Source organism: Nasonia vitripennis (assembly GCF_009193385.2).
Source record: "Nasonia vitripennis strain AsymCx chromosome 4 unlocalized genomic scaffold, Nvit_psr_1.1 chr4_random0003, whole genome shotgun sequence".
In the NCBI taxonomy this organism is placed as follows: Eukaryota; Metazoa; Arthropoda; class Insecta; order Hymenoptera; family Pteromalidae; genus Nasonia; species Nasonia vitripennis.
The window spans coordinates 4882799-4908388 of record NW_022279638.1 but is presented as its reverse complement, the minus strand read 5'-3'; the positions used below and the strand labels follow the sequence as shown (position 1 = coordinate 4908388).

Below are 25590 nucleotides of genomic sequence, written 5' to 3'. Positions count from 1 at the left end.
CGGGTTTAGGATAAGTTTTCAGCATGTGTCTTATTTAAATCTGTTATACACTATAAGATGGAAAGATGACATTTTAGAGTACATTTGTTTTGTAAAGTTGCAGTATTATTATTTGGTACGAACACAGTTCGAAATAATTGTTAATAATTGTAATATCACGGATATAAAAAGGCCACAGTGACCCGCCGGATACGTGTTTTAAAGTGTAAGATACTTTTCGACAAGTAACGTTCTTGGCCTTCATGAAAGTAACATGATGTTATAATGCACAAATTTATAGAAAATTTGTTTATTTTTCGGAGCGGGTTTAGGATAAGTTTTCAGAATGTGTCTTATTTAAAGGTGTTCTAAACGACAAGATGAATAGATGACATTGTAGAGTACATTTGTTTTGTACAGTTGCAGTATTATTATTTGGTACGAGAACAATTCGAAATAATTGTTAATAATTGTAATATCACGGATATAAAAAGGCCACAGTGACTCGCCGGATACGTGTTTTAAAGTGGAAGACACTTTTCGACAAATAACGTTCTTGGCCTTCATGAAAGTAACATGATGTTATAATGCACAAATTTATAGAAAATTAGTTTATTTTTCGGAGCGGGTTTAGGATAAGTTTTTAGAATGTGTCTTATTTAAATCTGTTATACACTATAAGATGGAAAGATGACATTGTAGAGTATATTTGTTACCTACAGTTCCAGTTCAAAATTCAATATTCTTCAAAATGCGAAATGACTATTATGGTATTTTTGTTTTATGTGGTAAACAGACTTTTGATTTTTAGATAAAAGACTAAAATTTTTAAATCAAGTTATACTTGTTAATTTATCTACTTTCTTATGATTCCGAAATATTTAAATATTGATGACTAAATATTTTTATTTTATAGCCCTTTTGATTAAGAGTGATCTTTTTATTTAATTCTAAATTTTGGGTTTTCACCGTTTGTAATTACAGTATTATCGCATTTTAATTACTAACTTACAAATATTGTTGTGTAATGATTTTGAAACGCTTAATCAAATGCACTGATACTGCATTATCAAAGTAAAAACATAGATATTTGCTAACAACCTTGGCTCGACATATAATAGTGAATTATCTACTTTACAATTAATAATATGAAATTTATAGCGTTGTATATAATTTTTTAATCTAAAACGATTTGTTCTACTCAAAAATTTTTTTCAAATGCCAAAAAAAAGCAAATGTATATTTATACGGTTTAGAATAAATATAAAAATGATTATAATGAAAGTTCTTATAAAATAATACCTTTTGGCATTCGAAAAAAATATAGTGTTATTACTGGTATTCATATTTGTTTTCTTTTGATTATTTTTTTAACTACTTTTAATACACATATATATAATCTACAGACTTATTTCATTATTAAACATATTAGAAATGCTTCAATTGTCTCGCCTTATCTATTAACTTGCTCGGCTATGAATCCCTATTCCGATACTTTAATTACAAGTACTTTCGGTACAATCATAAGTATTTAATTTTTTATTAGATTTTTTTTTCTCTGACTACAAATTTTTTAAAATGAAGTATGTAAAAACTAAATAAAGGTATATTTCATTGTAATTGTATATTTTGGTCAGAAATTAAAGATGATTTTACACGACTAACACCAGATTTACAGTTTTCGGTTGTTCTCGATTATATAAAGCACGCGTGCGCACGGTTATTTCATTTTTTTATGGAAACATATAATGAAAACACAAAACACAAACATATACACACAACTTGAGGTCTTCTTCACAATTTCTAAGTTATTAATATCGGTTACCAAAAAATATACGCAAGATTGTAAGTTATGTAACAATCGTTATAAATATATTTTTGTTGTTTCTAAAGTATGTAATTTCAATGAACAGATTACTCATGTTGGACTACGCTTCTGCTTGATTACTATTTCAAATTTTCGCTTTAGCAATATTCCCGTGTTTCATATTTTATGTTATATATTTGGTTTTCTCCCACATTCGCTGACGACAACTTTTACGTTCAATAAAAAAAGTGAGCGCCTGCATTACTCGTTTATACTGAGTGACCGGTGCACGTTCTTTTATCGAACGGGATTGAACGCGATGCCTTGACTGTTGACTAGCGGCCGGCGTTGAGTTGACATCAGTGGTTTATTACATTTCCAGCACTTTTCTACTACTACAGCTTTATTTACATTCTATTCTGGTGCATAACGCAACCATATTATAAAAACCTTCAACTAGAAGCCTTTATTTAATCTTTTTCAGTGCTACAACTTTTTTATTACTAAATTAAATTATATAATTAAAGCATAATTTGTGAATTACTTGTTACAATTTTATGTAGGACTATTATATTAGATAAGACGATACGACGATGAAGTATAAAAAAGTAATTAACAAAGTAAAATCATTAAATCGAGTAATTTTGTAATATTTGTTTTAATTTAAAATATATGAATACTAATTTACACCTCTTTTTAGGTTCAACGACGGACACTCCTTTAACTTTATCCTGATCGCTGTTAATGTTTACCCCCCTATAGTATCATACAATATTTAAGACACAACGTGCTTAAACCGCGAATTAGCGAGTGCATTTTTGCACAAGCGCGGCATAAATAGAGGTTTACGCCACGGCGTGTCATAAAGATACTATTATAGCCCTGCGTGGCATAAATCCGCATTTATGTCATACCTATCCTTGGCATAAGTAGTTATTTATTGTACCGTGTAAATGCTAACCTCACGGTGCAAAAAAGGACTGCTAATGCCATGAATAGGCGTGACAGCAGATTTATGCTTGTACTATAAAATATCGTACGATACACATGTCATAAGTCGATCTTCATGGCACGGCGTTAAGCGCACTCGCTACGCTCGGGCATGTCGTATCGTGAAGTACTACTGCTCATGCGGCAACTTACGCACAGGAAGAACGTAGCCCATTTACTTCCAATACACAATATACTATTTTTTATTATTCGGCATTTTTACCTTTCGGCAAATTTTCATTCGGCATTTTTGTCTTTCAGGAAATTTATATTCATAATTTATACTTTTCACATATTTGTTCACATATTTTACATATTTGTTGTCTATCAATGTTTTTCGCATTTCGGCAAATTTAACCATCTGTGAAACAAATTTACTATAGTTATTGATTGGAAAATTAATTTTTAATGAATATACTCTTTGTTAAAGATTCATTAACTAAAATTGTTTTCGTATATTGTATCATTATTAAGATATATTTTCTACTTTTTACCTATTCGTCAAATTGATCATTCTGCAAACTAATTTTCAATAATACTTCTTTTCAATAAATATAACTTTCGTTACATTTCGCCCCACTCTTGAAATCGATTGAGTTCGATTGAAATTTAATGGACTTTAAACTTTTTAAATACAATCAATCGACTGCTCCATACAGAGGTTTTATTTTTTTTCCTCCAATGAACTCCTGGACATCGTCTACAAGAATACCGGATCACTCGATCATCATTTTCAAGCAGAACTCACACCTTCACGTACATGGTTATAAATTACAATTTCAATTAACACTTGTTTTAAAAAAGTCCGTGTAATTAATAAGAACGATTTGAATTTTGAATCACGTATTATGAAGATGGAGAGGCGCGCGCGGGCAGATAGGCAGATGCGCGAGCACGATCAACACGCAATGAGAGATACCGGCAACGATTCGATTCGAAAACGTTATCAATGCGACGTGAGCGAGGCAACGGCAGAGGTCATCCGCTAAGCGATTCGACCCCGCACTCCTATTCGACAGACATCTCCGCCCGTCATTAACCGTGAGCAGCTCGAAGGCCAAAGATTTTGGCGCACTCTCGCGCTACGTGGCATTTTATAACTTTAAGTATCAAGAATACAACGTATTTTTACCAGGTGAAACCGATCGTGTGCTCTAATACCCCTTCCTCCTTCTCACGACCTTCCGTACGAACCCGGCAGAGTAAGCAACATCGTGGCGCGACTACAGCGCGTGCGCCCGGCCAGACGACTCTGCACGTAAAGAAAGTGTGGCGCGTTTCTCACGCTGCGCAGTTTTACACGAAGGTTTATTCGGTTGCATTAAACGGGGTCGGCATTACCCTGCTAAAAATCATCGATTGAAAAGAATTAAAGTCGATTGAAATTAAATCGATTTCAAGACTAGATCTTGATACCAATTTTCACAGTTCATCACGATTGTTTTCATTTTAAAATTGATTGGAATTGATTAAGGGCGATTAGAGGTTCAAATTTTGATAAATTAGTTCGATCGTTTTGCATCGTTTTTTATCGATTTCAATTTGAAAACAATCGAATTTAATTGTGGAAATTCGTAACAAGAATGAATTATAAAATCAATTGATTTTCAATCGACTTCAATTCTTTTTCATCAACAATTTTAAGCAGGGTGGACCGACGGCTAGTACCCGCCACCGACACCAGCACCAACAAGGGATAGCCATGACGAAGATCTTCACGGCTGTCACGCTAAAGCTCAGTTGCCCCATGATAAGTTATATTAAATTTTACTATTAGTTTTAAATAAATGAAAATGCGTGCGCCAAACTGCATTATAGCTCGCACTTATACATAAATAGAATGTACAACTCGTGTGGCGTTGGCACACTATTATATTTGAAACAATAACAAAAGCGAAATAGGAGAAAGCTAAGTGCCAAGGACTTTGCAGCGTTTTTTTTTAGTTACAGTTTACCTACATTTTCTAATCTTTCAGAAAGCATACTGCTACTTCATTTAGCAGTGCGCAGCGGTTTCTTTAGAGACATTAAGAAAGCCATATGAAAGATAAAATATTCCCCTGTTCACTTACTGTAAAATAAATTTGTATACGTCAGATATTTAGTATCTTCTATTCAATGTTTATTTATTATGATAAGTCGTTTATATTTAACCTAAAAAATATATTATTTTATTACATACCTGCTGAGACTGGAACAGCTGTTATTAATCCCAGTGTTATAAAAAGATTGTACGTCACAGCTACGCTAAAATTTCCCAGCATATTAGCAGCTGTAAAAGTTATTAGAATACGATGAAAAAAAGGCTAATATTTAAAAAAGTTTCTTACAGTGTTTATAAAAGTATATCATACCTAAATGTAAGATACTTGCTGTCATTAAAACTATCCAAGGAAATTGTTCCCAAATAATATATTCTACTCCTGAAAAGTAGAGGACTAGGCACACTGGCCACAAAAAAATCGCATTGCAAATACCGATTACTGTAAAGAAAAGAGAGATTTGCCCAAATGTTGTATCGCCAACGACTTTTCTAAAAAGGACCTGCAACAAACAAGTACGAGTGTAGAACTTATATATTATCGAAGCAGTAAAAAAGTATTTTCGAAATTTATTATATTTTTCTTTGCTCCTAGAGATAGCTTTGTGAAAATAAATTCTTTGACTTCACGAAGAACCAGTTGAAAATCCGTGTGTGTGTGTGTGTGTGTATGCGCGCGCGCGCGCGTTCTGCGAGTGAGTGTACGTGTAAATGTATGTATACCGTAATGCGATAGCCAGTTCCCTTTGCTTATTTTTTGCAATGAAAACTTGGCAAAACTGGCAAGTTTTGGTTAGGCATGCTTTACTTCTACATGACCTATTTAACACTTCTTTGATACGAAATATGATTGATTTATGAATGACCATTACAGTAAGTCTATCTCGTCTTAGGATTCTGCGCGTGTGCAGTAGCTCGCTTCATTAAAGCGCGCTAATTGGTTCCCCGCGCTCCAACTTCGTTTAAACAAAGTGAGGGAACGCAGCTTGGAAAGTCGATATTGCAGAGAGTCAGGGTTCAAATCCAGTTCAGGAAATTTTGGTTCCTCCTGGAGAAAGTTTTGTAATAGTAAAATTTTGAGTTTCTTCAAAACTTCTAGAAAATACTTTTTGGTGTATTAGAAGTTTAAATCAAGTGTTAGAAAATGTCCGTATGGATGTGTGTGTGTGTGTGTGTGTGTGTGTGGATGTGTGTGTGCATGTATACCGTAATATTTCTAAAACTACTCCGTCGATATCAATAAAATTTGACATGAATACATATTTATGGATTCTAAATTCGGGAAAAACAGTTATTTTTTATTTTCTCAACTATATTTTTTTTATAAACATTTTTTGATTTTTGAAAAAAAATATTTTGCGTTCTTTTCAATCATCCCATTGTTACAAACGATTCAGCTATGATGCATTTGAAAGAGAATAAAATTACCTACTTTTCCTCGTTTTGTCCTCGAAAATTCATATCTCTGAAACTAAACGTCATAACCTCGCGAAAAAAAGTTATGTCGATGCCCTGCTAAAAATATGCGATTGAATTCGATTGAAATTGATCAAAATTTAATCGAATTTAATCTTTTTAAATCCATTCAATGGACCAGCCAAATTTGGTCGATTAAATTCCTATCGATGTAAATCGTTTATAATTACAATCGGTTTCAATACGAAAAATAAGTATTAAATTTAATATATTTTTATCGACGTTTATGTAGTAATTATTTTAGTGCAATGAAATTGTAATTTTTTTCACTAATTTTAATCGATTTTAAAATCTCTAATCATTACTAAATCGTCTATCGATCTTAATACTAGTTTTATGAATAGCTTCGAATATATTTTAATCGGCTTTAAGAACCAAAACAGTTACTATTCTTGTTATATCATTTAAATGTTATTTTGTCAATCTATTTTAATCGATTTGAAAATCACTATTCATCACTAAATAGTTTATCGATCCCAATACTAGTTTTATGAATGGCTCTGAATATAGTTTAATAGACTTTAATAACCAAAACAACCACTATTCTTCTAATAGCATTTAATTGTTATTTTATCAGTATATATAAATCTGTTCGAATGGTACTTTATTACGTATAATAAAAATAATAATTATTTTTCTAATATGATTTGTTCGTAATTTTATCAATAAATTTAAAGTAATTTATAAGGTAATTTTCGTTATATAATATTTAATCAATCTCGATACTTTTTTAAGGTTACATTCAATTATCCTTTAATCAATTAAATTAATCAAAAAAAGAATCCCTACTAAAAATACTAGATTGATTTAATCGACGTTTTAAATTATCGATGTGAATCGGTCTCAATCGCAATCTAAATATCAAAATAAAGATATTTTTATCGATTTTTATGTGATGATTATTTTAATGCAGTTCAATTGGGATTCTTTCAATAAATATGAATCAACTTTTTAGTCGATATTAAATTAGTTTAATTTTACAAATAATTTTGATAACATTTTAAGTTTAACCTTAATGATCAAAGTTTTGTAAAATCCCTTATGAAAAAACTTTTAGGAACAATATATTTAAAAGAGGAAAAACAGAACAACTATATGAACTGGAAGAGTTTGTAGAGAAGGCAAGAGGAGAGGCAAGGTGATATGGTGCGGGGATATGAACGCGAGAACAGGCTCAGAAGGAGGATTAGATGAAGAGGGAATCACAGAGGCAAGAATATCGAAAGACGAGAAGGAAAATTGAGTAGGTGAAGAGCTGTTGGACAGAATAAGAAAGCTCAGCCCTACCATGATATACGGGAACACAGAAGGAGTCGAAGAAAAAGAATGCACGTATATAGAAGGAACAAGCTGTTTAGTTATAGACTACATCATATCCAACGAGGAGGAAAGAAAAGGGGTGAGTAAAATGAATATAAATTACAGGATAGAATCGGATCATAACGCAGTGGAGAAGAAAAAGCGATAGAACAATGCCGGGAAAAACTAGACAGAATAGAAGAGACATCAGAATAGATAAAGCTGAAGCAAAAAGTGGAGAAAGCAATTAGGAAAAAAAGAGAAGTAAAAAGAAGGAGAAGAAAAACACGTGGTGGGACAAAGAATGCAGAAGCAAAAAATCAGAGATAAGAAAGCTAGTAAAAGCGATAAAAGAAGGCGTAGGGAGAAAAGAATGTATTAAAGTGAAAAGAAGTAAAGAATATTGGTGGAAAGAAAGAAGGAAGCTGAAATGAAAAAAAAAAAAAATAAAAAAGAGGGAGAAGACAGAACCGGGAAAAAATTTTAGGAAGTGGTAAGGAGTAGAAGGAAGAAGAAGAGAGAGAGAGAGTAGAGGAAGCAATAGAAGCAGAGACAGGGAAGAACAAAGAGATTATAGGAGAAGAAGAACACGTAACTGAAGACGAGATGAACAAAGCAATAGAAAAATTGAAGAAGGGAAAAGCTCTAGGAGCAGACTGGCTACAGAACGAAGTATACACATATGTGGAGGAGCAAGTAATAGGAGATATTACTAAAATTTTAGATAGAATATGGAAGGAGGAAGCCGTTCCAGTGGAATGGAAATCAAGACTAATAACTCCACTATACAGGAAAGGGAACAGGAAAGACTCCAAGAATTATTGGGGAATAATGCTGATGGACACAGGGTGCTAATTATATGCAAATGTGAAGACCGTACTTGGTATAAGGACAGGCTGCGCGAGTTCTACAAATTATTTAAATTAAGAGAAACGTGCCTTTGGCTCAAGAGACATATGTGACTAGGGTTACACGTGGACTTTGAGATCTAAGTATGTCCGCCACTATTCGTCCGTGCGGATGTCCACTTGTTCGCTCTCTTGTTTTTAATGCATACGAGAATTTGTGCACAAACGGTATTTCTGTCCACGGCTATTTTTGGCGGACGTTGAAGTATCCACTGTTAATTGCAGTCGTTAAACGCAAGTTAGCTGTAATACTTCTTTGTCTTGCGGAGTCAGCATTATGTCTGCTATTCTTACCTCGTGTGTGGACGCGTGGTTTGTCCACGGGTATACAAATTTTACCTGCACGTCGTGACAGCGTAGCTGATAATAAATTCACTTACGTACAGAATACAGAGTTTTACTGATTTTAGGTGTTGAATAAAGTAATCTTAGCAACTTACAATTATCACTTTTAGCCTTCTTAGCGGTATGACCAATAGTGTTTGGACTCAGGCTACACGATTTCTCGAGGCAGTATAAAGTTACTATGTTATTGATTAGTTGCTCTTGCTATAGTCGGAGATTCCACACGGCAATCCTTAGACTGTACTTATCTCTGTGGTATGGATCTAAATTCAAAGGGCTCTCCGGTATATGCTATGCCAAGGAACAGATTTAGCACTCTCTAAAGGTGTTAGACGGATTTGGTACGCTCTAAACACTAAAACTAGCATACGACGCCGCTTCACCTTAAAATCGGTTGCTACCGCAAGGGATATGTCGCTACGTAATGCAAGCAGTTAAGAAATTGAGATAGAAAATTTTGAGATCTCAAATTTTGAGAATGAACAGTATCAGAGCCTATTATTTCAAAATTAATTGTGCTCGTATAGACCAATAGAGTCATTTTAACATCTTTTGAGATGGAAAAGATTGCGATAGTCCAATCAGGATTGATGTGTATGTTTTGATGTGAATAAAGAAAATTTAATTTGAATGATCAGAACATTTTTTAAGAATCAAACAAGTCCAAACTTCAACTTTCATTCAATTATTTTTATGACACGCCGTTGCATAAACCTCGATTTAAGTCACGCTTGTGCAAAGATGCACTCGCTAAATCTCGGTTTATGCACGTTGTTTCATAAAATATCGTACGATACTAGGAGGGTAAAGGGATTTCACCCTTGTGGGGACTTATCGGATATTGTCCCCGCGAGGGTGAAACGACTTTACCGCACTAGTATCGTAATATAGTATAACTTGTTTGATTTTTAAAAAACTTTTATAATGATGTCGAAACGCAGGAAATAGTACGCTAGATGTTAAAAATCCTTTCTTCGATTTTTTCGATTCTGGCGTTGCCAGAGGAATTACACAGGTGGATCTTGTTGAACTGGCTGCATGACTTCAAGATGACCTTTGCTACCCAAAACAAAAATATTACTCTGAACGTAAAATTTCCCGCTCTTTCCATTCCCGCAATAACAAGATAGGGTTTCTATTTAAAAAATCAAAATTGACCTTGATATGACCTTGAAAATCAAGTTCAAGGTCAAATACAAGGTCACCATCAGAATTTTTCCTCGATATCCTAGAACTTTTGTTTTTACCATTTTTTCGATTAGGGCTGTCCCTAACGAGTTACCACCGGTGCCCGTTTAAATTGGGTCACCCTGTATATCACATCATATCCTTAGGACTTGAAGGATCTATTATTTCAAAATAATTCGAAAAGTATCAGTTTAAAGAAAAATATAAGAGGTTACAATAATTTATTTGTATTTTCCAGTTTTGGGTCTAAATAAGTATACTTTAACAATCCGGGGCCACAAGTATTAAAGATATGTGGACAGATATATCATAATTCATATTCATTGCATCCGAATGAAAACGAAAACCCGAAATATGACCAATTGTATATTATTGGCAATGAAATTGCAAATAAATATAGAGCAAATAACTATAAAATTGATAAACCCGATTCAAACATATTAGAATTTTTATGTACTTTTTTGACTTTAAACAATCCTTATGCAAAAGCATATAAAATGATGTATGAAATAGAAAATATTAAAGCTTATGATAATAATATAACACCTTCTAAAATAGTAATGTCATTAACACGTGATAATCATACAAAGAATAAATCATATTTCGCAACATGTAATGAAGTTGCTGTTGTATATATATATATATATATATATATATATATATATAGGAAATTATGGCGAATCTCCGTTTGACCGCCATATACGTATTTATTCAAAAACTGAAAAACCACAAAAAATTAATATTCTCAGTAAACATCTTGACCCAATGACATATCCTTTAAAATTTTCTTTTGGTCATCCAGGATGGCAACCTTATATAAAATGTACAAAAAAAGAATATGAAAATAATAATATATCTACACTACAGTTTTATTTATATAGATTAAGCATACGTGGTGATTTCAATCATTATTTGAATTTGTAAAATATATCACAACATTTCATTGTTGTTGTTTGAACAAGGATCAAAGAATATCAATTATATTACTTAATATTAATATCATCCAATATAGGTAGTCCTAAATCAATACAACAAAATCATTTAGATTCAATGACTTGACTACAAGTCGACGGAAAACCAGATATTTTTAAAACAATGACATGTAATCCAAATTTGAAGGAAATTCAAGAGAATTTATTACCGTATGAAAGCACAATAGATCGTCCTGATTTAATATCAAGAGTCTTCCATGACAAAGTTAGAATTTTAAAAACCAAACTACTAAAAAATAATATTTCTGGTAAAGTTAAAGGTTATGTTTACGTAATAGAATTTCAAAAAAGGGGATTACCACATATTTATATGTTATTATGGTTGCATACCTATGATCAATTTCGAGATACTGATCAAATTGATTATATCATGTGCTGAAATACAAAATGTAAATAAATATCCAAGATTATTCAATATAGTAAAAAATAATATGATACACGGTCCCTGTGGATCACAAAATAAAAATTGTGTTTGTATAAATGAAGATAAAACACATTGTACTAAAAATTGTCCTAAACCTTATGTCAATCAAACCCATTATAATCCCTGATAGTTACCCTTCTTACCGACGAAGAAAAAATAATAATAAAATTACGTTTTCACATTGCAGATAATAGTTTTGTCGTACCGTATAATCCATATTTATTATTACTTTTAGAATGTCATATTAATGTAGAAATATGTAGTACAATTAAAGCTATAAAATATTCGTTTAGATATTTTCATAAAGGTCCTGATACAGCTTTTGTAAAATTTGCAAATAAATATAATCTAGGTAATAAAGACAATGTAAACGAAAATAACGATACATATAAATATGATGAAATATCACAACATCTCTTCAACAGATATGTATGTTCAACTGAAGCTATATATCGCATATGGGAATTTTTACTATATGAGCAATCTTATGTAATTAAAAGATTAGCTGTCCATAAAGAAGATAAACAATATGTTTATTATCAAGAAGAATGTGAACACGAAATGATTGATAAAAATGTCGATACTACATCGACATCTTAATTTAAATTAAATAAAAAAGATAAAAATGCAACGCAATATTTATATTACAAAATTCCGTACCATTATGTTTTTGATAAAAAAAAAACAAAAAAATGTATAAAACCTCTCAGTAGAATGTATTTTGTAAATCCAAATAAGCAGGAAGAATTTTTCCTATGACTTGTATTATTACAAGTACGTGGTGCAAAATTATTTGCGGATACACGTAGATGGAATTATTTATGATAAATATGGAAATGCTTGTACATCAAGAGGTATTATTAGTACTGATGAAGAATGGAATAAATGTTTGGCAGAAGCTGCAGTATTCAAGTTTCCAAAATCCATGTGTAAATTATTTGCATACATTCTTGTATTTCAAAGATCTATTAATTCGTTAGAATTATACGATAAATATAAATGTCACTTTATGGACCGAAATTACCAAAAATTCAAGCAGAACAAAGAGCTTTGAAAAACATAGAAAGTATTTTATTATTATATGGGTTGAGATTAAATGATTTCCATATATCTAGTATTGAAAATAATTACGATGATGAAGAATATAATAACGAATTACAAGTCTGTAAAGATGGTGAAAATTTAGAAACATTAAATTATTCTTTGTCTACCAATCAAGAAAAAATTTTTGATCTGATCATGAATGCTACCATTAACAGTATAGGAAATAAATATTATTTTATCGATGGTCTCAGTGGAAGTGGTAAAAGTTATTTACATAACGTGCTGATTAAATATATTATTTTAATTAATGTTCCGTTCATTACAATATCCTGGACTGGTAATGCTGCTAATTTATTAATGAATGGAAAAACTGTCCATAGTATTTTCAAATTACCATTAAATAATAATGAACAAACAACGTGTAATATTTGTCATTATTCAAAATATGGTGCACATGTTAAAAATGTAAAAATTATAATTTGGGATGAAATATCAATGGTTTCAAAACATGTTTTTGAAGCAATTGATAAATGTTTTCGTAATACATGTAAAAATGACCTTCCATTTAGAGGGAAAGTTATTGTAACATCTGGTGACTTTAGACAAACCCTTTCTATAGTACGGCATAGAAACAAAACAAATAGATTTAATGCCAGAAATTTTTGGACATAACATTGATCCTAATGATTCGACATTTAAAAATAAAGTGACATTGTCACCGTTAAATTCTAATGTACTAAAAATAAATGAAAGTATAGTTGAAAGAATAGATGGATACCACTAAATAAACTATAGTGATGATCGAATCCAAAGTGACGCAGATGACAAATTGACAAACACGATACCTACAGAATTTTTGAATTCATTAACACCTAATGGATTGCCACCACTTAAATTAATATTAAAAAAAGGTGCAATAATTGGTTGCTTAAGAAATTTAGACATTGATGGTGGTCTTTGTAATGGTACAAGATTGATAATTAAAGATATGAAACAATATGTTTTTACAGCAAAAATTATTGCTGGAAAATATTCCGGTAAACAAGTATTATTGCCTCGTATCGATTTAGCTCCATCACTAGAAGAAATACCATTTGGTCTGGTTAGAAGGTAATTTCCAATAAGACTTAGCTTTGCTATGACAGTAAATGAATCTCAAGGCCAATCGTTTGACAAAGTTGGTTTATATTTATCCACTCCAATATTTAGTCACGGTCGGTTATATGTTGCACTATCAAGAACAACATTTAAAGAGAAATTAAAAATTTTTAAATGATGAATCTGCATACAAAAATAATAAAAATTACAAATAACGAATGTAAAAAACGAAAATTAAACGACGAAATGAAAATTTACACAAAAAACATAGTCTATTCTGAAATATTCAGAAATTAATTATATTAATTATAATACATTACTAAAATATGAAGTATCTTTTGATTGATTAAGTAATCGCTACTAATACAATAATACTAAAGTATAAATTATATATTGATTTGCTGAGAACTTTTCAATATTAGTACATTACTGAAATCTAACTTATGTATTAGTTAATTATTATCTCCATTACATTAATAAAATATAAATTATATATTGCTTGGATAAGTAATCACTACTAATAATACACTATTAAAACGTTAATTTATATTGATTGGCTGAGTAATCGCCAATAATTATACATAACTAAAATATAAATCCCTAGTGGAAATGGATTTTGTGCCAAAGTGTACCAAATTGTGCCAAAGTGTGCCAAAGTGTGCCATAGTGTGCCATAATGTTTCAAAGTGTTCAAATTCGGAAATTTAGTAGTCTTTGGCATACCTTGGTATACTTTGGCACACTCTGGCACACTTTGGCACATTTTGACACACATGGGTTTTTCGGAAATTGAGGACTTAGAAAATTTTTGGACGAAATCTAAATATCATATGTCATAATGATAATTGTAAATAAAATGTGAATTCAACATAATTATATCAAAATTGGAAATGTAAAATATTGGCAAATAATCGCTACAGAAACTATATTCAAAATCCAAATGTTAAATATACTTAATAATATATTGTATAATTATTAGATAAGTAATCATTAAGTTTATTTTGTAGCGATATATTAACACTATCATACACATCTCTAAATAATTTGTAATGCGGGCGTTATTATTAAAATGTTACATTTAATACTTAATGAAAGTCTCCACCCCGTGAAACGCAGAGGGCAAATTTACAACTAATATTAATACGAATAATTATTTACGATAGTATCATTTCCAGGCTTTTTTACAAAAACAGGCATGAAACAAGATCATATCTGCACGAATGATTATTCGCAGGATCTCTTTTATCCGGACCAAATCTGCAGATTACGTCTCGTGATATGCGTGAATACATTGAGCAGTCGTCATTTCTCATTCAAAAACGGATATCTTTAAAAAACCAGATCATATCTGCACAGATGATTTTTCGCAGCATCTCTTTTATCCGGACAAAATCTGCAGATTACGTCTCGTGATATGCGTGAATACATTGAGCAGTTGTCATTTCTCATTCAAAAACGGATATCTTTAAAAAACCAGATCATATCTGCACAGATGATTTTTCGCAGCATCTCTTTTATCCGGACAAAATCTGCAGATTACGTCTCGTGATATGCGTGAATACATTGAGCAGTTGTCATTTCTCAATCACAAACGGATATCTTTAAAAAACCAGATCATATCTGCACAGATGATTATTCGCAGCATCCCTTTCATCCGAACCAAATCTGCAGATTACGTCTTGTCATATGCATGATAGAGCAGTTGTCATTTCTCATTCACAAACAGATATCTTTAAAAAACCAGATTGTATCTGCACAGATGATTATTCACAGCATCCCTTTTATCTAGACCGAATCTCAAGATCACTACCAATAATATATGTTAAACTTACATATGTATCTATGTGGCGCATATGATTTAAAAAATAATTCAGATTACAAATACAAATAAACATATTTACCATATTTCTCTAAAAAGATGATCATTTACAGCATCCGACACATCTGGACCAATCTTACTGTGTTTTTGATATATGTATACATATACTTTATTTCTAATAAACTACCAAAAAAATCACATAAATATAAATATTTATCATTATTTTATACCTATATGTAATTTATGTGAAATGTTTTATGACCCGGTCACTTTTTGTGAATCATTCTTTATCGAAAAAGTGTACTTAATTATGACTTTTTTTTTTATTTTTTAGTAGGATTATGTATTTATGTTTGTAACACCTATCTATCATAAAATAATTATCATCTCGGCATGATTTACTAGTTCCGGTGAAGTTTTACATTATTGCTCATTTTACTGTTTTAATATAGTGTAGATGTAAAAAAAAAGCTCACGAGCATAAAATCAGGTGTATAAGTTAACCACTAACTAGCTCAAGAAATTAGTATTCGCAATTATGGATGAAAAAATTGTAAAAAAGAGAAAAAGAAAATGTTGCATGACAAAATTTGTTAATTGGAACCACTTCATACATGGTCTGCGCATCTACTTTCAATTTACAATATTTTAAGTTAAAAGAGTAACTTTAACTTGACTAGCTAAAATAAATTTTTAAAAATTAATTTTACCTTGTTAAGTGCCGTAACAAAGCTACGCAATGCTTGCATCTTGATGATTGTCCTGCTTTACAAGAACATAAGCAATTAATTTGCTTTCTGTTATTTATAGATGTACCCTGCTAAAAATATGCGATTGAAATCGATGGACAAAAAATGAATCGATTTCGAGTCTATATCTTAATTCTGCGTTTTACATTTGAAAGCGATTATATTCCTCATTAGAATACATAAGTATTAGGATATTCACTTAATCGATTCAATGCTTATTTTAATCGAAACCAATGTATCTGTGTTCACTAGAAAAACGGTTTTAATGATTTTTCATATCTAGAATAACATTCGATATTATTGAATCGTACTGTATTCAACTATGCAATAGTTTTTACTGGTGTGTATATCGTGGTGTTAATCGATTTGAATTGACATGATTTTTTTTAATCATGTGTGGTTTAATAAAGTCAATTGATTTTAATAAAGTTTTAATTCAAATCAATTGTATTTCATAAATCTATTCTGTCTTCTACTGCATTTGACATTTCGTCACTTGCGAGTATGAACATTTGAAGCGACACCAAGCGGTTATATTAAGAAACATAGGGTCGATTAAAATTAAATAGTTTCGCAATGAATTTAATCGATTCTAATCGAAATATAAAGGTTTTTTTTTTCATAAGGGATATTACAAAACTTTGATCAGGTCACTTAAAATGTTATCAAAATTATTTGTAAAATTAAACTAATTTAATATCTACTAATAAGTTGATTCATATTTATTGAAAGAATTCCAATTAAACTGCATTAAAATAATCATCGCATAAAAGTCGATAAAATTATCTTCATTTTGATATTTAGATTGCGATTGAGACCGATTCAAATCAATAATTTAAAACGTCGATTAAATCAATCTAGTATTTTGAGCAGGGATTCTTTTTTTGATTATTTTAATCGATTGAAGGATAATTGAATATAACGGTAAAAAAGTATCGAGAACGATTAAATATTATATAAACGAATTACCTTATAAATTACTTTAAATTTATTGATAAAATTACGAACAAATCATATTAGAAAAATAATTATCATTTTTAGTATACGTAATAAAGTACCATTCGAACAGATTTATATATACTGATAAAATAACAATTAAATGCTATTAGAAGAATAGTGGTTGTTTTGGTTATTAAAGTCTATATTCAGAGCCATTCATGAAACTAGTATTGGGATCGATAAACTATTTAGTGATGAATAGTGATTTTCAAATCGATTAAAATAGATTGACAAAATAACATTTAAATGATATAACAAGAATAGTAATTGTTTTGGTTATTAAAGTCGATTAAAATATATTCAAAGCTAGTCATAAATCTAGTATTAAGATCGGTAGACGATATAGTAATAATTAGAGATTTTAAAATCGATTAAAATTAGTGAAAAAAATTACAATTCAACTGCACTAAAATAATTACTACATAAACATCGATAAAAATATATTAAATTTAATACTTATTTTTCGTATTAAAACTGATTGTAATTAAAAACGATTCAAATCTATAGGAATTTAATCGACGAAATTTGGCTGGTCGATTGAATGGATTTAAAACGATTAAATTCGATTAAATTATAATCGATTTCAATCGAATTCAATCGCATATTTTTAGCAGGGTAATGGAGCACTGTAATTCATGGGAGTTTCCAGCCAAATCTGAGGACTTCAGACACAGACCCATAATTCTTGTTTCATTAGAACTCACTAACTAATAATAAAAAAGTCATTTTTTCTAAACTTCGCACCCTACATGCATAGGTACCGTACCCTGCATACATACACCTTTTGCGCGCTTTGTTTTGAGCTAGTTCTGGGGCACGTTTCAAAGTTTCTAACTTTTTCGCACTTAAGGGGGCGTTCCAGTCGCTTAACAAGGCGAATTGTAAAGCAAATAAATCTAATACCTATAAATTTTAAAACGTAAATCACGGTGGATGTTATTTTTGTTAGACGATATTAAAAAAAAATTCTATTGAAAATCACTTTGAGCGGGCCACCGTAAGGATTTTGGAGGGGTGAGGGTAAAAATAAAAAAAAAATTAAAATTAAAAAGGGTAAAGATTAGAAATTTAAAATTTATAAACTGAGATTTTGAAATTAATAAATTTATAACACGAAAATGTTGATTTGAAATATTGCAAAAGGTGATCTTTGTAGTTAAATTATTGCAGAAGCGATATTTTTAGGAATTTCCAAATTTAAATTTTCAAAATTATACCTTTCCAATATTCTGGGACTTATAATTTTACCTTTCGTTATAATTTAATTCGTAATTTTTGCCTTTCAAATCTTTATTTTTCAAAAATTTCACCCATTTTGAAGTGGCTATTTTACTGCGTCGTGTTGAAGGAAAACGTTATTTGCTGTTACTAGATCTTTCAATGAAAATCAACCAATGAAAAAATCACCAGGCAGATGCAGTGTAGTGCCGTACGTTAGTGAACTTTATCGAACTTATCCTTTTAACTGACGATTTAACCGTTTAGTCATGCCGTTAACTTGCGAATAATAGAATGTAGTTTGTAGATGCTTCGTACCTGTTAAGTGCATGAGTTGTTAAAACAATTACGATTGGACCTGTCTCCCTTGGTCGATCGATTTTTTATGAAACGCCAAATCGAGTGATCCAACCTTCTACTAGTCTTGTTCCTACAGACACAGCTGATATGACAGAAAGAGTTATACGTTCCGACCAGCGTCAAAAACAGAAAAAATAGGTAACACAATACCTGGCTGTGTTCGACGGCAGCAGCGGACCCACTAAATCTATGTAGATATGCTCAAACATGTGCTGCACATAGCAGCAGCTGCAGCACCATCTGCAGTGTGTCAGTGTCGCCAATAACTAATTATTGGCAGGTACCTCAGCAAGCTACAGCAGCACAGGCAAACTGGCCAATTATGCCAACGATTGCAGCTACTGCACCTGCAACGGTACCCGGATTCAATGGTCTCTTCAATGGCTCCACAGCACAGGCGTTGATATACATACGCAATCAGCAATGTTTCATTTTTATTTTAGTGCATTAGTAAGTCAGTCACCGATGCCACCTATCATAATAGCTACCTCTTGGCTTTGAAGAGACACTGCAGAAGACACCAGCATCAGACACAGTCGCCGCTACATTATACGAAAGTTCGTAATCGGGTCAGACTACAAACGCATTATGGTCGGGACATACGAGAGTTTACCCGTTATGAGAATGCGGCGAGACAGAAAAAAATCGGCGATAATGATAGTTGAATTTTTCACCTATTTTTCAAATTTGTTTTGATAAGAAGCTTCTAGATATTTTGGCATAAACTCTTTTAAAATATACTTACAATAATAAGTTATAAGGACGATTAAATAAATACTTCCTTAACAGAGCGTCAATCTACAAAATACATAAATAAAATAAATCAGGTAAATAATGAAAACTACACCTATACCGGGACTGCGGGACGAATGCGCGGAAGCTTGCTGCAGTTCCAAGTGAGTAGTTATTCTGCAAAATTTCAATAAACAAGTAACATTTTATTAAAACAAATCCAAACAATCCCTATGTAGTATTTTTTCTTGAAAATTATTTTTAACTGTTTTCTTTAGCTTTATTGGACTGTTTATGAAGTACTTCTAAAGTACTGGACCTTATCATTGGATATCGTAGCGAACTAGTCGCCGTGCTGACGGATAGTGCGCATAATATGAATAGCCATCGTATGATAAATTACTACAATCCTCTTTAAGATTTGTTTCCGAATTTTCGCGCCATTGCGCACTGATCAATTATGCGGATAGCCATCATGTTACTTTATTGTTTATTTAATAAGTAATAAAAAAAAACGTTATTGTGCACTTATTATTCAAAAATATGCAATTTTATGACGCTTAGTACAGTTTTATACAATCTTTATTTACAGGGGACATTGATATTGTGAGACGAAGACTATTTTCATTTTGGTGAGAGTAGTGACGCTAAGCGCCATACTGCCAGTTACAGATATCAATATTTTGGTTATACAAATAAAAGTAAATAATTCATGAAAAAGTACATGCTAATTATAATAAAAATGATTATGAAGAAGTACCTACCTTCAAATGATATATATACATTGATATATATATATATATATATATATATATATATATATATATACATACACACACATATATTATCTCGTAATGTGAAATTAATTGTTATGGATAGTATCCCTAGTGGAACTATAAAATGTAATAAAGTGTAATAAAATATAAGAAAATGTAACAAATCGTACTATTTTGTACGTTTTTGTTGGATTTCGGACCTTTTTTACGTTTTATTACAGTTTGCTACGTTTTATTACATTTTGTTACGTTTTATTACAATTTATTACAAATCCATTAATCCTGGATTTCATGGGGGTCTCTTCTTTGAAACGACAAATATAACAATACGTACAAAAGTATAACAAAGTGTAAAAAATTGTCTGTAAGCGTAATATTATATAAGAAAATAGCGACTTTTTTATTTTCTTACTTCTGCTTACATCCTTTTACTTTTTCTTACAATTACTTTTGCATTATTACATTTAATTATAAAATTAATAATTAAAATAATATATTGACTATATTAGGCGGTAACACGACCGGGCGCGAAAAAGGCTAAGGGACGCGATAAAGGAAAGTAAGCGACGCTGTTGGGCAAAGATTGTCGACGAAGTGGAGAAAGATCCGTTTGGCGACGGATATGCGATCGTTACCCGAAAGATAGGCGAAATGAAACAAACGGAGCCCATGGAGGCAGAAGTGATAGAAAAGGTAATCGATGGGGTATTTCCCACACACTCTATCAGACCTCAGGCAGAAAGAACGAATGTGCCGATAGACGAAATACCCCCTTTCACCGAGGGCGAGCTTATCGCGGCAACCTCATCCCTGAAAAGCAGTAGAGCATCAGGATTGGATGGTATTCCGGCGGAAATACTGAAAGTCGTTGCAATCCAACGGCCAGAGCTGCTACTGAAAATGTACAATCTGTGCCTGATACAGGGTGTATTCAGCTCGAGATGGAAAAGGGCAAGATTAGTCCTTATCGAAAAACCGAAAAAAGAAGCGGACGCGGACACTTCTTATAGACCATTGAGTCTATTGGATACGATGGGAAAGACGGAGGAAGCGCTGATTAAACCGCGAATACTTAGCGCCGTAAGTGGGAGATCTCTCTGATAAGCAGTATGGCTTTAGAAAAGGACGATCGACCATAGGGGCTATGAGAGAGGTAACAGACGCGGTAAAGAGGGTAGAAGAGGTTAGACACGCGACTAGAGACATCGTAGTTTTGGTAACGTTAGATGTAAAAAACGCGTTCAACTCAGCAAGATGGACCGACACACATGATGCCTTAGAGTCTTTCGCTGTGCCGCAATACATTATGCGTCTTACGGAAGATTATCTGAGGGATCGGGTTATAGAGTATGACACGAAGCAGGGACGTAGAAGAAGATCTATAACTGCAGGAGTAGCACAGGGTTCGATCTTAGGGCCAGACTTCTGGGGCATCTTGTACGACGGGCTTCTAAAACTCGAAATGCCGGGAGGCGCGATGCTTGTGGGATACGCAGACGACATAGCCGCGGTTATAACGACACGTAACGTGGACATCGCGCAAGCGAAACTAAACGCGATTATGAATAGAGTGCTATGGTGGATGTCGAGGCACGGCTTGACTTTAGCGCTTAATAAGACCGAAATAGTCCTCCTGACAGGAAAGCGTATACCTACCATCATACCGATGAAGGTAGGCGGCGAGACTATAACGACGAAACCATCAGCAAAGTATCTAGGGGTAACTCTGGACACGAAGCTGAACTACGGAGAACATCTAAATTGCGTCTGTAAAATAGCCATGACTAGGATAGGTCAACTTAGCCGACTCATGGCCAACGTGCGCGGGCCTAGGCCAACAGTCAGGCGGCTACTCATGGCGACCACCAACTCTATCCTATTATACGGAGCAGAGGTGTGGGCCGACGCAATGAGTATGAATAAGTATCGGAACAAGATAACGGCTGTACAGTGAAGGGGGCCCTTAGAATAGCATGCTTCTACCGGACGGTCGCGGCCGAGGCATCGATGATAATCGCGGGGGTAATCCCCGTGGATCTTCTTGCGACTGAACGCAAGCGGATCTACGAGGCTCGCTTAGCGTCGAATAGCATCTCGATCGCCGCGGAAGAAAGAGAAAAAACAATGCGCAATTGGCAGACTAGGTGGACCGAATGTCCAAAGGCTAGGTGGACTAGGATCCTTATTAAAGATGTATGCTCGTGGGTGGACAGGAAGTGGGGGGAGGTTAACTTTTACCTTACCCAGTTTCTCTCCGATCACGGATACTTTAGAAGCTACCTGTTCGCGATGAACAGGGTGGCATCACCGGGGTGTAAGTACTGCGGTGACGTTTTATTACAATTTTTTACAATATATTACATTTTTTTCCACGAAGGATAATTACAATAATATAATATGTACGAGATATATTATAATAATATTTAATGAGAATTAAAGAACCTACCTTGAAATTCTAACTTGCACACATAATTTAATAAATATGATAAATAATATTATTTATATATATATATATATATATATATATATATATATATATATATATATATATATGATAAAACCTCTTAAGCGGTAAATGATTATTTATTAGGTCACGGACAAGCTCCAGGCTCTCCGGTGACGGCTCGGGTCGCCGCTGCCGACGGTGCAGGCAATGCACCGTCAGCAGAGAACGGCGGACTCGGAGTGCGACCGCTAACCGTCGACGAGCCGCGTCGACGGCAGAGCGGGCAGTTGATCGGCGGCAGAGCTCGCGAGCAGAGCTCACAACCTGCAATAAAGTTCACTAGAGCAAGGTCAGTCGTTGTCTTTGGGGCAGGACCCCGTCATCACCCGTTACATCTGGCATCCCTTAGCGGAGCCCCGAAAAACGACACCTGCAAATCGATTTAAATTAATCGGTTACCGAAATAAATAAAAGAAAGAACGATAAGCAATGCACGGACGATGGAATTTTATCCCTCGACCTCGTGCGTAAAATATATATATATATCTATGGCTCCAACTCGCCCGTGTGACTTTGACGAAAATCTGTCAAACGGCCTCAGCATCAGGCAGTCGCCAGCGTGCGTTGCCTGGATCTTAACGAAGCCAACTGGCCACCAAGCCCATCTGGGCCACCGAGCCGTCGCACAGTGTCACACAACTCTTTAAAAGAGTATCAAGTTTAAGCTACAAGTGCGGAAATTATTGTATCACCATCCCCTAAACCCATGCGACCCCTAAAAGCCACCCCTACCAAACCACAAGCAGTCTAACTCATCTATCCCAGGGAACAGCTAGTTAAATCGCTTTATTTTTTCTTAAAATAATTAAGACACACACGATAAGCCAGCTAATAACCTAAATACCTACCCCTAACCCGCTTAACCCCTAGAAACCACCCCTACCAAACCACAAGCAGGCTAACTAGCCTAACCCTGGGAACAGCGAGTTAAATCGCTTTATTTTTTCTCAAAATAATTAAGCCACGCACCAGAAGCCAGCTAAACCAGAAAATCACCTAAAAACCTACCCCTAACCTGCTTAACCCCCAGAAACCACCCCTACCAAACCACAAGAAATAAAACATGGTTTAAAAAAATAATCTTTATTCATGTAGATTTTTCACATTGAAATCATTTAAGATTTAATGAGTAGATAAGCTATAGGCTTACCAGATCACACGGATTCTAGATCACCCCCTCTCCTCCAAAAGTGATCTAGAATCCGAAAGTGAGATTCCCCATCTCCATCTCACGTGATCTAGTATGCCTATAGCGTTTTCTACTTTTTCTTTTTTTCCCCTGTTTTTCTGTTTTAATTATTTAATTTTTTTTTCATTATAAATGTTTGCAGGACTGATAGAATAATTTTATAAGTTTGACTGTGTGAAGTGCGCAGGTAGTCTTGTAGATTGGATTATGGTTTGTACATACTGTGACACACTTGAAAGATGGTTTTGATGGATAGCCATACTGTTGGATGTTGTAGACGGGAAATTTGAATCGTTGAAGCCATTTCTGTTTTAATGCGTCCATGACAAAAATTTTTGTTGCATCGTATAAAGCGTCACGAAGCAAGTTTCCAATTTGGGAGTAGTCATGTCCATCGGTTTTCCAATTCATGCCATGATAATTATGTTTAAGCCAGTTGTTTTCCCTTTACATTTTGTCAGAGAGTTTTTTCCATGGGAAGGGATTTTTGAATATTAGAACAACAGGATCACTACTATCGTTGAGAGGAATGATTGCAACTTCCTTTAGAATATAATCTCCTTCGGTTTGCTTGAATCCAGTCATGTCTAGTGCATACTCCATTTTTTTTATGCAGCCTAGACGAGTTTCTTGACATCCCCACTAATGGGATTGTACTGAACGATACGATCGTGTAAGATCATGCAGTAGGCTGAAGTGTTGGCAGGAAAATCTTTTTTAGCCTCGAACTCTAGACGTACATCGACAGGAGCGCTCTTGAGAGATTTGTTTTGTCGTGAACAGTCAATAACTATGAGTGGTTCATTCTTGATGAACATAGGTTTTGTCAGCATCGGCTGTGGATCTCTTCCATAGTATGATTTTTGAAAATTAGCATACATATCATAGAGAATCGCATACTGATTGTTATATATGTCGAGATTCATATTGTTGTATGGATAATATTGTGAATTTAAGAAAAGTTTCACATTACTTATCTCACAATGATCAAATCTACTTGCATTTGCATTTCTTATAGCTTTTTTCTTTGTTTGTAGTCCGAGAATTACAAAACGAGGTTTCTCCAGTTGATTTGAAGTTTTCACTGTCCAGACGTGTCTATTCGTGCTTGGGAGAAGAGGATATTCAAATATCTCCCAAGAACGAAAACACATAGAGATGGGATTATCTTTACCAATGAAATTCAATAGCTGAATTTTTTGTTTATCAGATGCAATAACATATGGCATTAACCATTCTATCTTCGATATTTTTACTTCACATTCTTCATAAGTAGTGACACCAGATGTCGTAACACCTTCCTGGATTATTGCGTTCAAGTCACTTCTCGATCTTGTAAGAATGAGCTCATGCTTCATGTTAACTATAATTTTTTTATAGTCTTCTGCAAAATCCATAATCATACTCAGCGGAATCGCAACGTCAAAGTTTCCCTTTTCATCGACAAACGATTTTACGTTTTCTTCATTGCCAAGTCAGCCTGCATTTTCTAGCATGTTATTCTGATTCGAATTAAATGAAGTCCATCCTTTCATGGTAGTGGTCAAACCAACATTTTTACTTTTATCTATCTCCACAGCATTAATTTCATAACGAATTTCATCAAACAGATGACAAATGCCATTGTTTACGAATTTAATTTTAGATGCTG

At 33.2% G+C, this 25590-nt stretch overlaps 1 protein-coding gene across 16 annotated transcripts in view; it reads right to left on the bottom strand.

Annotated features, from left to right (window-relative positions):
• LOC107981432 (putative thiamine transporter SLC35F3) overlaps positions 1-25590 on the bottom strand; it is a 671722-nt gene that overhangs the window by 233916 nt on the left and 412216 nt on the right. For all 16 annotated transcript variants that reach the window (XR_004345268.1, XR_004345269.1, XR_004227324.2 and 13 more), the window contains 2 exons: positions 5131-5320; positions 4959-5048 (listed from right to left, as the gene is read on the bottom strand). Coding sequence is in view for 13 of the 16 variants with exons in the window: in XM_031928083.2 (XP_031783943.1) it covers positions 4959-5048; positions 5131-5320 (280 nt within the window). In the remaining 3 variants the exon portion in view is untranslated. The remainder of the gene's footprint in view (positions 1-4958; positions 5049-5130; positions 5321-25590) is intronic.